The following is a 13,172-nucleotide window of genomic DNA, read 5'->3' as shown; positions in this document are numbered from 1 at the left end:
TCTGCAGAAAAGCCCCAGGAGACAGGACACAGCAACTCTGGGGGTTCGCCAGACCCAAGCCCCAGGAAAGGAGGCCCCAACAGAGCTGCCCCTTCCCCAGCAGAACGGCAGTTTTCCTGCCGAGAACGCAGGACGCCCGCCGCACTCAGGGCCCTGAGGCCCGGCCGCCTGTGGGGGCTCCGGTTCCCCCTCACCCTTCCCTGACCTCTGACGGCCGCCGGGCGAGAGCACACCCCCCGGGCGCCCGCTGCACCCCTTCCGCTCTCGGTTCTGGTGTCTCCTCTACAGGGGACCTGCCCGGGCTCCTCGCCACTGTCCGCATAGCACCTGCCTCGTAGCGAAGGCTCATTCACTCTTTCTCTGCACCATCCATCCGTCCATCCATCCATCCATCTACCCTCCTTCCTACCCGTCCATCCGCCATCCGTCCGTCCATCTCTCCATTGATCCATCCACCGATCTGGGCATTTACCCCCCCCCCCCATCCACTCAATAAATATTTATTAGGAGCTCTGTATATTTTGCAGTAAAAAATTAACTGGTACCAGGGAGAGCGCAGTGGCAGATGCACGGAACGCGGCCCCGCCTCCCTCTGCCTCACACTGGCCCTTCCAGAAGAGCCCGCCCCGCGTGTGGCTCAGGGCCCTGGGGCGCGTGGGGTCTGCGGGGCCTGGCGCGTCCAGGTCTGTCCCTGGAAGAGAGTGAGTGGGGAACGTACAGGGGCGGGGGGCTGGGTGTGCAGAGGGGTGTCTGGGAGGGAGACTCTATCAGTTTCAGGTGACAGGAAGTCCCCCCGAAACCAGCTCAAAGCACCAGGAGACGGTGGGTGCCGGCTCCTGCGGCTACGAAGTGTGTAAGTGCTTCAGCCTCACGTGCCTTCTGACCCGGGAGCTCCAGGGCCGTCCCTGCGCAGCTGCCGGCTCTCCTCTGCCCCGGGATGCTGCACCCCCACCCCCAGCAGCTTCCGGCTCTCGGTAGCAACACAGCTGCCACAGCTCCGGACCTCGCAGGAGAGAGCCCGAGGCGGTGAGCCCTCGCCCTTCCTCTCAGTGGCTTCCCTAAGGTCCTGAGCCTTGGACCTGTCACCGAGGCCAGCGGGAGGGACGTTCTGATTGGCTCAGTTAACCCCACCCTTGGGGCCTGGACCTGGTCCGCGCGGCTTCCCAGGGCCACGGCGTGAGCTGGGGGTGGAGGGGGCTGGACCCGCCGCGCAGTCGGGCGCGGCGGGCGCCTCCCCCGGCTGCTGTCACACCCCGGGTGCGACGAACAGGGAGCACTCGGCTCCCCCAGGCCTGTGTGTCGCGAAGCGCGCGGGCTATTAAAAACCTGCTACTGACTTTAACGGCAATAAAATATCTGCTGTTTATGAGTAATTAGCCACTTCTGGAAAAGAGCTCTATTCCTTTAAATTTATGGGGTGCCTTGATTTATGCGTTTCATGGGGGGATGTCAGGTTTTCATCACATCCACCTGATGTAATTGGATGCAAATCAAACGCGAACGCGAAGGGGCACCTCCGCTCCTCCGCGCCTGCCTCACGGGCGCGTTCCTCAATGGGGGAGTCCTGGCCCCGCCCCGCCTTTGCCGTCGCTCACCCCCCCGGGCAGACTCGGGGGAGCCTCGCCCTGTTCCCGGCAGCCCTCAGTGCCCCGGCCGCCGCCCGCCCCCGGCCCCCCGCCCCGGGGCCCTGCCCGGGGGATTCCGCGACCCCGTGGGCGGCAGACCCGCCCGCTGCCGGCTCCGCCACTGCGAGGCCCTCGGGCTTGGTCCGTGTGCACAGGACACGCTGTCCCTCTGGCAGCCGAAGGGATCGGGACGAGAGAGGGGCCGGCGGGCCTGGCGTGGCCGCCGGCCTGCGCTGAGCTGCTGAGAGGGTAGAGGCGAGAGCCCGTCGGCGTGCGTGGGTCCGGACTTTTCCCGCCTGCCCTCCCGGCCGGCCAGCCGGCATTTCCTGAGCAGCGGCTCGCTTTCCCGAGTCCTCGGCGGGCAACTGGAAGAAGCAAGACGCAGACGCGTGTCTGCTCACGTGCGTGTGTAGCCTTGGTTGGGCGATCACCTAGCTTCCGGCCTCAGTGTATCCATCTCTAAAATGGGCACGTCCAGCCAGGGGCCGCGGTAGCCTGGGCGGTCCACGAGGTTTCTCTGGCTTTGCCCCCCTTTCCGCTGTCTCTGCGTCTGTGCCCCGTGGGCCCCTCCGAGTGGTGAGGGAGGCGTGTGCGATCTCACCCCTGCGGGGCGTAGCCCCGCAGTGTGCCGCGCGGCCTGTGGGCACCATGCGGAGAGGAGGCCTGGACGGGCGGTGTGGCCGCTTGGGGGAGGTCTTTGGCATGGATGCCTACTTGGGCTGCAGGACAGATGGCGGCTTTGACGTTTGCTGGTTGTACGTCCACGGCCACCCGCTGCGGCGGCGGCGGGAAGCCAGGAGAAACAGGTCAACGCTGCTCGGGGAGGCCGTGCCTTCAGCGGCCAAGCTCCTTGGTCGGGCCGGGCTGTGTCCACAGTGCCCGGCAGCCGGGCGTCCTCGGCCCGCCTGCTGGATGCGCGCGTTTGCGCGGGGCCTCCGGGGAAAACAGAAAGCACGGCTTCGTCATCTAACGCCAGGAGCTTCTCCTGTGAAAGCACTTTCTGGACTGGTTGCTTTCCTCGCCTGGCTTCCTCGGAACGACCATCAGCGGTGTTCACGCACCCATGGCGTGGGTCTGGGACCTGCTCTGGAAGGGACACTGCGCTCGGCATGCGGCCACCTCGCCTCCTCCGCGACCGTCCTGTGGCGGGTGCACCCTGATTCCCTGGAGGGAATTCAGGGGCCCCACGGGGCTCGGGTGTGAGCTTTCCTATCCTTACTTAAAAATGGGACCTCGCTATGGTTTTGATTCGAGCCTTTTCCCTCCTAATGCGGAGGGACATTTTTGTGGCCAAATTTCCTTTCTTCTCTGAATTTCCTGTTCACGTGCCTTTCGCCCAGATTACAAATGGGGGTGCTCACCTTTTCCTCATTAAGTACAAAGGCTTTCTAAAATAAAAAAGGTGAGGTTATTAACCTCTTGACGACCACATAGGCCCCGGGCGTGTCGGACGTCCTTCCGGGGGGCCTTCGAACAGGGGTGGACCAGGGCGGGGAGTGACCGGCGCGTGCGGAGGGCCCAGTGCGGGGCAGGCAGAGGGTCGCTGCAGCCGTGGGAGCGAAGAGGCAGCGGCGATGACCGAGCAGGGTGCCCACTCGGTGCCGGGTGCTGCTCCGAGCACCACGCCCGGCTCCTCGGCAGTTGCTCCCATGGCCCGGTTATTGTCCGAGCGTCACAGGTGCGTGACTGAGGATGTTCGCCCCGCAGCTCGTGGGCCCTTGGTTCTTCTGCACTAAGACATAGTTCTCCTTCCGGCAGAGTCCCAGAAAGGAGACTCCCCGGGGACCCGGGAGAGCCTGCCAGCCCGGCCGCGACCCTGGCCGCGTCTAGGGGCGGCGCTGGCTGCCGCGGTTCAGCCAGGGCCAGTTGAGGGCTTGGCAGGGCATTCGGCCACTACTATTTACGTGCAGAGCATTGTGTGGGGGTCAGACACACGTCCTTGGAGGCCCCCGTGGTGGCAGGCAGGGAGGCAGGGACCCAGGCGGCCACTGTGATGTGGTGGAGGGGACGGCGGGGGCCTGGGAATGGCTGCGTGGACCGGGCGACATTCGAGAGGGGCCCACCGGGCCGGCACCGGGAGGAGCAGGGAGTGGCGTCGGCTCTGGGGGCCCGATGGGCCTGTGCCCTGAGCCCTGCCCCCCAAGGAAGGTGCTGGACTCCAGGCACGAAGCATGGGCCGCTGGGGCTGCGCGCTGCTTTCCGCGTTCGTTCGGCAAACGTGTGTGGGGTGGCTCCTCTCTGCCCGTGCGGGGGCCCCCTGCAGCCCTCGGTCCCGGCCCCGCCTCCAGGGGCTTCCGGACAAGCACATAAACAAAGTCAACCCAGCGCGAAAGCCACTGTGTGTGTGTGCGGGGCGGGGGTGTTGGGGGGCTGTGGAGGAGCCGGAGATGCTGCGCCGGGGGTCCCCAGGCCCCGGCCGGGCCCACCTGCCCACCTGCGCCCCCCGTCCAGGCGGCTGAGGGCGGGCCCCCGAGCGCACGCCTCCCGCAGGTGCCCCGGGGACGGGCCTCCCTGGCCACCTCTGGGGGCGGTCACACAGCCAGGCCCCCGACAGCTCCGCTCCCGTGCCTGCCGCGCTGTGCTTAGCTTTGCACCGACTCAAACCTGAGGCTTCTGTGGAATGAAAATAAGCCGTTCGACAGGGAATCGTGGCGGGAAGGGCCCAGGTTAAAGGGCCACCGTGGGCGTGAGCGGCTGGTGGGTGTGGCGGGGCGGCCGCACCCTGGCCGCTGCTGTCCCCAGGAGGGGGCGCGGCGGGGAGCCCCGAGGGGCCCGGCCCCCACTCTGGCCCAGGGCAGCGCTGCGTTCCGCGGCTGAGCGGGGCCCCGAGGCGGGTAACAGGATTAAAGATCTAACTTCCTGCTACAACGAACAAAGTCTGTTTAGCAAGAGAGAGAGAAAGCCAGCGAGGGAGAATAATCAATGCGCCTCCTGACAGCTGCTGGCATCTTTTTCAGCTTTGCGATATCGTTTTGGAGGTAGGTCATCCATTAAAAGCTTATATATATATATCGTTTTTGTAGCTTTCCCCGAAGGGTGGACACGGTGCAGATGAATCATTTACAGGGACATAGGGCCCATTTCCTTCCCGAGTCGCCCCCTTTGGGAGGATGGGAGGCACCGCCCGTGGCCTGAATTCTGGGCGGGCAGGGCTGGTCTTTTGCTCACAAAGCATCGTTCATCCTTGTGATGCTCTGGCCACCTCCCTTGTCTCTCGTTGCACTGTGATCGTCAGAAACTCAGAGGTCCGGCTGGGCCCACGGTAGCTGGGCATCGGGCACACTGGGACCACGCTGCCACCGTTCCACCTGGAGAAAGGGCCCAGGGGCTCCGGGGCCGGAGTGTCATGCCCAGGCTAGGGCAAGCCCAGGAAGGCTTCCTGGAGGAGGTGACACCAGGCTGGAGCATGGAGGACAGGTGGGGCTTCCGGGAGACTGAGGACTGGTCCTTGGTCCACTTTTCTGCAGTTTCAAAGAGGAAAAGAGGAAGCCAGTACCGACTTCCAAACTCTAAGTCCCTCGTCTCTGTCACCACATTGACACCTTCGCCCTCGGACGTTGGTTTGCGGGCCTGGAGTTTATCATCGCCCTTTATTTCTCTCCATCTCTGACCCACGCGAGATGGGGAACTGCCGAGGCGGCGCAGCAGACGGCGTGGCGCGCGCACGTTGGGCTCTGATGCCGGTGGGAGCCCAAATACAAACTGCTTTCCACGGACCCCCTCGCAGCCTGTGCCCGGCCACTTTCCCTTCTCATAGCGTCCCCAGACCGTTCTGTGGTTCGTCCGCAGTCCGCACTGCTGACCGCTGTCCCCTCTGTGCCCAGCGACGGCCTTGAGGCCGAGACAAGGGCGTCCTCCCTGGTCTTCCTTCTCGTCTCTCCCCAGCACCCCCCTCCCTGCCCGGCCACATGCACGTCGTGTACCCCCGTCTCGGCGCTGGCCTCCGGGCGGTTGCCTCTGGGGACCCATCTCTCTCCCTCCGCGAGGCTGGTCGGGCTTGTACGCCCCGGGAGCGGCCCAGTCCTCACACACGGAGGCATTCACAGGCCCGAGTGAACAGTGGGCCCTCCCCGGACGCCCCGGCGGAGGCCGGCGGTGCCCACCCCAGCGCCTGCTGCCTGGCTGTGTGCCGTGCGGGCAGACGGTTGGCCAGGGCCCCGGACCCGGGGTCCCCTCTGCCCTGGGGAGACGGCAGGAGACGTCTTGTGTGCGTTTCCCTTCCCTGTCTGGTTGCTCACTGTCCGCCTTCGTCCGGGGCGACGGCTTCCGCCTGACTCCCAAAGCCAGCGTGCTGGGAGACCTCTTTGCCTTCGGGAATTTGGAAATCATCCAAAGTCTTCAAAGAGAAAGGGCTTTTGATTCTGTTTTCTCCTTCCAAGTCCTCCCCCCGCCGCCCCCCGCACCAACCTCGTCGACAAGGGCGCCGCCCGGGGCCCCATGGGAGCATCTGCGGGGCCCGGCCCGCGGGCCACGCGAGGCCGCGCGGGCCTGGGCTTTAGCCAGCGGCCCTTCCGAGGGGCGGCTCGGGGGCTCGACCCCCTGCCCCCCGGGCTCCCCTCGTCCCACCGCCGCCCCACGGCCCACGCGCACCGTCCTGCTTCCGTTCGTACGTTCGGCCAGGATTTAACTATTTCGTTGTCCGCACATCCGTCAAAACGGAACAGGTCACCGTGCCGCCCTCCCGTTTATCTGTTAATCACCCAGCAAATAAACCCCGCAGCCCCCTGCCCACCTCGGGGACGTCTGCGGTGCCATTTGTGCGGGTGCCCGAATGTCACCACTGATTCTAAGAGATGAAAAAATGTCCTTGCTTAGCACAGCAAGAGCTGGGCCAAAATGTAAGCATGAAATCTCCGGTTTATTTTTGTAATAATGTTTACAGCTGTTTAATGACCCTGAAAAGGTTCAGGAGTCTGGTGCTCCGTATTTCAGAACAGGGTTGTATTGTGCTTATAACAACCTTGGTTAAGCGGCATGAGAGGCAACAATGGGGAAAATAGCATTTAATGAGAAGCCATTGTGTTCTGGGAGAAGTTGTCTTCATCGCGGCTCACCCCAAGTGTGAGGCAGAAGGACTGGTTGTGCGGAAGGGCCAAGGGTCCTTCGAGCCCCCAGGAAGGGGGCCGACCGGCCGCCAGAACGGCGCGCTGCGGAGGGATTTTGACCGAGGCCCCTTTGGGGCCCGGGGGGGCCGTCCCTCCCCCGCCCGCGCCCGGGCGCCGTGGGCCCTGCCAGGCTCCGAGCCAGCCCCGTCACCCACGCTGATGAAAAAGGGAATATTTAGTTGTGCTTGGCTAGACAACAATATTTGATTTTTAAAAATCCCGTTGAAATGGTTATTTTGAAAGTCATTTTATTTCCCAACTATTCTTTTTCATGGTATAAGGATAAAACTCTTACTGGCGAGATCTATATTTTTTGGACTATTCATAAGATTACTTTTTTTTTTTCTGTGCTAGCAAAATGAAACTGTGTTTTTGTGTAGAATTTATTTAGACTCGGAGCAGCTGGCATTTCTGGTGTCCTGATAGTTTTAAATTTCATTCTGAGCGAGAGATACAATTAGGTTCTCCATTGGAAGAGTTAAGTGAAAACTTTTGTCACGGGCATCACAGGAAATAGTCTTGAAGGCGGAATCAAGAAAACCATCCGCGCCGTCAAAGGCCGCGGGTGGCGCGGGGCACCCCCACGAGGGGACGCCGCCACGGGGTGTCTTTGGGTAACCTGGGCGCCCCGTGCTGGGCTGCATGGGCTGAGGGCCCCCCGCCCAGGGAACGGGGGATCGCTGAGCTCGAAGAGGAAGCCCCCAGCCCCCGCACCCCCTGACGCATCCCACGGGGCCCCACGTGCCCGCCCGGCAGTGAGGAGGCCCTGGGGGCTGGGGGCCAGGCCCCGCCAGGCGCTTGGCCGGTGTGGAGAGCAGGACGTAGTGTTGGGTGCCCCGGGTGCTCCGCCACGACCCCAGGGAGGGTCAGAGGGTGGGGGGTGTGGGCGCGCGTCCAGACCGGACAGAGCGCGAGGGCCTCTAGCCGGCCAGCTTCAGTGCGGGTGCCCGGCTGCCTTTCCTGGCGGGTCGGCCGAGCCTGCTCGGCCAGCTGGGGCTCCCTGCTGCTCCCAGCTGCGCCGGGGCGGAGGCCGCGAGCCGGACGCCGGGCGGGCTGTCCTCCGCGATGTGTCGTCGGTTGGCTCGCTGTCTGCTGTGCGCGGGGTCTCCCTCCTGGTAGGAGGGTCAGGTGCGTTGCTGCCCAGGTAACTCGGAAGGGCCCGTTGGGGCTGCCCGGAGGCCAGGGCCTTGGCCGCCCTGCGCTGTCCCCGGCCGCCTCCTGTGGGTGTCCCAGCCGCCGTGCCCTCGGGTGAGCGGCCCCGAGCCAGGGCTGGGCTGTGCGCAGGCCACGTGGCGCCCCAGGTACCGGGGACCATGTGGGCAGCGCTGCCTGTGACACACGTGCCTGCCCGGCGGCCGGGACACGGGTCGACCTCCGCTGCAGGGCCCGGGAAGGAGCAGGGTTGCCCCAGCGGGGAGACGCGTCCCTGCGCCTGCTCCCTGGGGCGGGAGAAGGGATGGAGGACACCTTCCAGCGGAGGGAGGGCCCTGCAGGCAGCCCCCGCGCCCCCCCCCCCCCCGGAGCTGCCAGGGCCGCGGCTGGGTCTGGGCCCTCACAGCGGGACGGGCGCCCCCTTAGATTCGCAGTGACACGTTTGTGCACATCCCCAGAGCGAGGACAGCGGGGCCCCGTGCCCCGCCCCCAGCACAGACCGGCTGCGCACACGCACCTGCCCACGCGCACCTGCCCGCGCGCACACGCTGCCATGCAGCGCGCACCAGCACCCACACACGCACCTGCCATGTGCACTCACACACACACCTGTGTCCACAGCTGCGATGGCTTCTCCTTCCCCAAGAAGGAGGCGGCCTGCCCGGTCCAGCCGGAGCTGCAGGCTCGCGGGGTTGCACATTCTGCCTCCGCTCCCTCCCGCTGCATCAGCCGCAACCTGAAAATAGCCCGTCTTCCTGGATTCGTGGCTTCTGAGCTGGCCAGCTGGGCAGCCTTTGGAAGGGGGCCAGCCTCGCTGGCGCTGGACTCTCCGAGCTTCCCAGAGCTGTCGGTGGGCCTTGGAGCTCCCCTGTGGCATTGGGGTCACGGCCTGTGTTTGCTTGGGAGAGGAGCCAGCCCGGCCGGAAGGGCTCGAAGGTGGAGAAGGGGCTCCAGGCACAGTCCTGGGGCTGCCGGAGTCTGGCCTGGGGGCCTCGCCCCTGGGCCCGTCCCCTGTGCTTGCCGGTGGGCGCCGGGGCGGGCCAGCCCGTCGTCAGGTGCCAGCGGCAGGGCCCCGTGCCCAGGAAGCTTGTGGAGAGAACGCTGGACTGTCCATGAGGGATTACTCCTTTCTGACCGGTCTCCAAAGTGGGCCTTTTAAATCTGACTGCCACCAGAAACGAAAAGTAAAGATGGCCACTCAGAGGCTTCTTACCCGGCGGGTGACCGTGTGCCCGCGTGTGTGAGTGTGGCCAGCTGTCCTGCCCCCCGTCGGCCGTGGACGCGGTGGCCGGCAGCGCGATCGCGCTTTCTCTCCGCCCCGGAAAGAAACAGTCGCCGTGCCTGCCTCTCGCCTCCCGAGCACGCGGACCCCAGCCCCACGCTCTCGCCGGGGAGCCGGGTCCCCGTCGGAGACGCCCCGCGCCACACCCAGCCTGCCTGGCGGGAAGCGCGGGGGGCCGCAGACCCCTCCGGTGCTGTCCGTGCGTCCTCCACACAGAGGTTGTCCCCGAGGTCCCCCTGGCGAGCTGCTTGGCCCAGGAGTCCATCCTGGCTGCGCGTACGGGCTGCCCCTGGCCCGCCTGGCGGGCTCCGTCGGCCGCACGCCGGTGTGCGCGGAGGACAGATGTGCCGCGTCGTTCCAGAGGCGGGGCAGCCCTGGGCTCCCTCGGGGGAAGGCGGCTGCGGAACGAGAAGGACCCCAGCGCGGGGCCCGGGCCTTTCTGAGCTGAGTTCCCCGTGTGCTCGGACGCGGAGGGGTGGCTCGCTGTGCCCACCCCGAGTGGCCTGGCGTCGCCGTTCTCCACCAGCTGGAGGGGACAGCGAGGACGATTACAGACAATTACGCCGACCAGCGCTGAGTGTTAGTGTTTAACAAACAGCTTTGAGTTCTAATTTTCTGCCAAGTGCCTTCTGCAGGTACCATTTGTACTCATTACTGTGTATCGGGGAAGTTATTAAAAACACTCAAACTTGGGGAGACTTCCTACGGCATCTTCCCTGGACTTTAATTGGTCTTTATCTAGTTCTTTAAGAGACCTCTTTAAGCCCTGTGAAAGTCCCAGCCTTGGGTCTCAGGCCCGTTGATGGACAGGGAAGAGCCCTCCAGGGGCGGGAGCCCTCAGCCCCGCCCGGGCCTGCGCCCTGGAGATAATCCGCTAGGATTCCGTCCGGAGATAATTTCTACTTCTGTTGATGGGCACAGTTACCAAATGACAAAATAACAGTGTTTCGTAACATAAGGGTTAAATCTTAATCTCCGAGGTTTGCAAAGCTGCTGCTCGCAGTCTCCTTAAAATTTAATATACCTCGTTAATGCTTCCTTGCAAACACTGAAGGATTTTTATGATTATAATCATGTGTTACAGCACCTAGTACTGTTTCTAAGCAGCATACTAATCAGCTTAATGAGATATTACTGCACTTTTTGTTGACTAAAGCAAAATCCCTTTTATTGTTCTAAAGCCTGTCCTTTACTTTATTTTTTCCCAAAACATTATCTTGTTTTATTACGTATCAGTAAATATCATGCCATTGGGGTTTTTTGGGGGCCGAAACATAAAATAATCGCCTTCATCTCAGAGTGGCAAATGTATCGAAGGTGGGGACCAGAAACAAAAGTTGGAAGGGAGCGTGTTTGGCGTCGCAGTGAAAGGCGCTCCGGTCCAAGACCAACTTTGCACTGCGCCTACAGGTGCGCACCACCAGGCGGGGTGGGGGGGGGCCGGAGCGGGACGACTTCACCACGTAGACCCCGGATTTGTTATGAGGTGTGGAAAGTGGTAAAACATTAATAATTTAAATGGGGATGAATAATTGCAGTCAGTAAATAGAAAATACAAGGAAGACGATCTATCGCCAAAACAAATTGGAGGACCAAAGCCATATTGCATAATTGGCATTTAATAATTCATTTTTTTATTATTGTTTTCGACTGTAATTCCTTGGCATTGCGATGCGTAGGTAAGACAGGAAATGCAGATGCCGCGCCAGGCCAAGCCGGCACTCTGCGGCGCCTGTTTCGGGCTCAGATCTGAACTCTCTCTCCGTTTGCAGGGATGGAAGAAGCCAGCCTGTGCCTGGGTGCGACCTCGGGGGCGGCGGACGCGGAGCCCCGCCTGAGCGGCCCGGTCCTCAACGGCCAGTATGCCATGAGTCAGAAGCTGCATCAGATCACCTCCCAGCTCAGCCATGCCTTCCCAGAGCTGCATGCGCGGCCCAGCCCGGAGGACAAGCCGCCCGCGGCCCTCGACGACAAGGCGCATGTGCCCCTGAGCGGCCAGCCTCTGGGCAGCCCGATGGCACTGCTGGCCAACCCTCTGGGCCGCGACGTGGACACCAGCCTCAACGGGCGCGTCGACCTGCAGCAGTTCCTCAACGGGCAGAACCTGGGCATCATGTCGCAGATGAGCGACATCGAGGATGACGCGCGCAAGAACCGCAAGTACCCGTGCCCGCTGTGCGGCAAGCGCTTCCGCTTCAACAGCATCCTGTCCTTGCACATGCGCACTCACACGGGCGAGAAGCCCTTCAAGTGCCCCTACTGCGACCACCGGGCAGCGCAGAAGGGCAACCTCAAGATCCACCTGCGCACCCACAAGCTGGGGAACCTGGGCAAGGGCCGGGGACGCGTGCGCGAGGAGAACCGCCTGCTGCACGAGCTGGAGGAGCGCGCCATCCTGCGCGACAAGCAGCTGCGGAGCAGCCTGCCGCCGCCGCGGCCCGACCTCAAGCCCCTGCCGCACGCGCCGCCCGCGCCGCCCACCGCCTGCCACCTGGCGCCACCGGCCGCGCCCGGCGCACCCGAGGCTGCGCGCCCCGCACCCTCGCCCAAGCCCGCCGGCGGCGTGCAGGACGACGCAGTGGCCCCCGCCGCCGGCTTCCGCTGTACCTTCTGCAAGGGCAAGTTCAAGAAGCGCGAGGAGCTGGACCGCCACATCCGCATCCTGCACAAGCCCTACAAGTGCACGCTGTGCGACTTCGCGGCCTCCCAGGAGGAGGAGCTCATCAGCCACGTGGAGAAGGCGCACATCACCGCCGAGTCGGCGCAGGGCCAGGGCCCCGGCGGCGGCGGCGAGCAGGCGGCCAACGAGTTCCGCTGCGAGGTGTGCGGGCAGGTGTTCAGCCAGGCCTGGTTCCTCAAGGGCCACATGCGCAAGCACAAGGACTCCTTCGAGCACTGCTGCCAGATCTGCGGCCGCCGCTTCAAGGAGCCCTGGTTCCTCAAGAACCACATGAAGGTCCACCTCAACAAGCTGTCGGTGAAGAACAAGTCCCCCAGCGACGCCGAGGGGCCGGCGCCGATGGGCGGCATGTCGCAGGAGACCCACGCCAACCTGTACTCCAGGTACCTGTCCTGCCTGCAGGGCGGCTTCATGGCCCCCGACAAGGCCGGCCTGAGCGAGCCCGGCCAGCTCTACGGCAAGGGGGAGCTGCCCACGAAGGAGAAGGAGGTCCTGGGGAAGCTGCTGTCCCCCATCGCCAGCGTGGCCCACGGCGTCCCCGAGGGCGACAAGCACTCCCTCCTGGGCTGCCTCAGCCTGGTGCCGCCGCTGAAGTCCAGCTGCATCGAGCGGCTGCAGGCCGCGGCCAAGGCTGCCGAGATGGACCCGGTGAACAGCTACCAGGCCTGGCAGCTCATGGCCAGGGGCGTGGCCATGGAGCACGGCTTCCTGTCCAAGGAGCGCCCGCTGCAGCGCGGCCAGGAGGACGCGCTGGCGAACGTGGGGGTCGTGTTCGACAAGGAGAAGCGCGAGTACGTGTTCGTGGGGGCAGACGGCGCCAAGCAGAAAATGCCCGCGGACCTGGTCCACGGCACGAAGGTGGCCGGCCAGAGGGACCCGCCGGCGAAGCTGGACCCGTTAGAAGGCAGCCGGGAGTTCCTGCCCCACGGGCTCAGCCAGGCGCTGGACTACAACCTGCAGGGCCCCGGCGCCATGAAGGAGAAGCCCACGGAGTGCCCCGACTGCGGCCGCGTCTTCCGCACCTACCACCAGGTGGTCGTGCACTCCCGCGTGCACAAGCGGGACCGCAGGCCCGACGAGGACGGGCTGCAGGGGGCCCTCGAGGAGCGGCGCGGCTCGGGCAGCGACCAGGAGTCCCAGTCAGTGAGCCGCTCCACCACGCCCGGCTCGTCCAACGTCACCGAGGAGAGCGGGGCCGGCGGCGGGCTCTCGCAGCCCGGGAGCGCCCAGGAGGACAGCCCGCACCCCTCCTCGCCGTCCTCCTCAGGTAGGTTGCGGGGGCGGGTGGGGAGCAGCGCGGGCAAGGGCCCCCCCGCCCGCCCGGCGGC

The 13,172-nt window shown here is 64.4% G+C and overlaps 1 protein-coding gene across 1 annotated transcript in view; it reads left to right on the top strand.

Annotated features, from left to right (window-relative positions):
- ZNF536 (zinc finger protein 536) overlaps nucleotides 1–13,172 on the top strand; it is a 277,569-nt gene that overhangs the window by 103,378 nt on the left and 161,019 nt on the right. Inside the window, exon 3 of the mRNA XM_054570232.1 lies at nucleotides 10,937–13,111. Coding sequence (XP_054426207.1) covers nucleotides 10,939–13,111 — 2,173 coding nt within the window. The 5' untranslated portion in view covers nucleotides 10,937–10,938. The remainder of the gene's footprint in view (nucleotides 1–10,936; nucleotides 13,112–13,172) is intronic.

Source organism: Pteronotus mesoamericanus, unplaced genomic scaffold (assembly GCF_021234165.1).
Source record: "Pteronotus mesoamericanus isolate MK-2021 breed Mesoamerican mustached bat unplaced genomic scaffold, CSHL_Meso_final contig_202, whole genome shotgun sequence".
Taxonomy (NCBI): Eukaryota; Metazoa; Chordata; class Mammalia; order Chiroptera; family Mormoopidae; genus Pteronotus; species Pteronotus mesoamericanus.
This window is presented reverse-complemented; position numbering and strand designations above follow the sequence as displayed.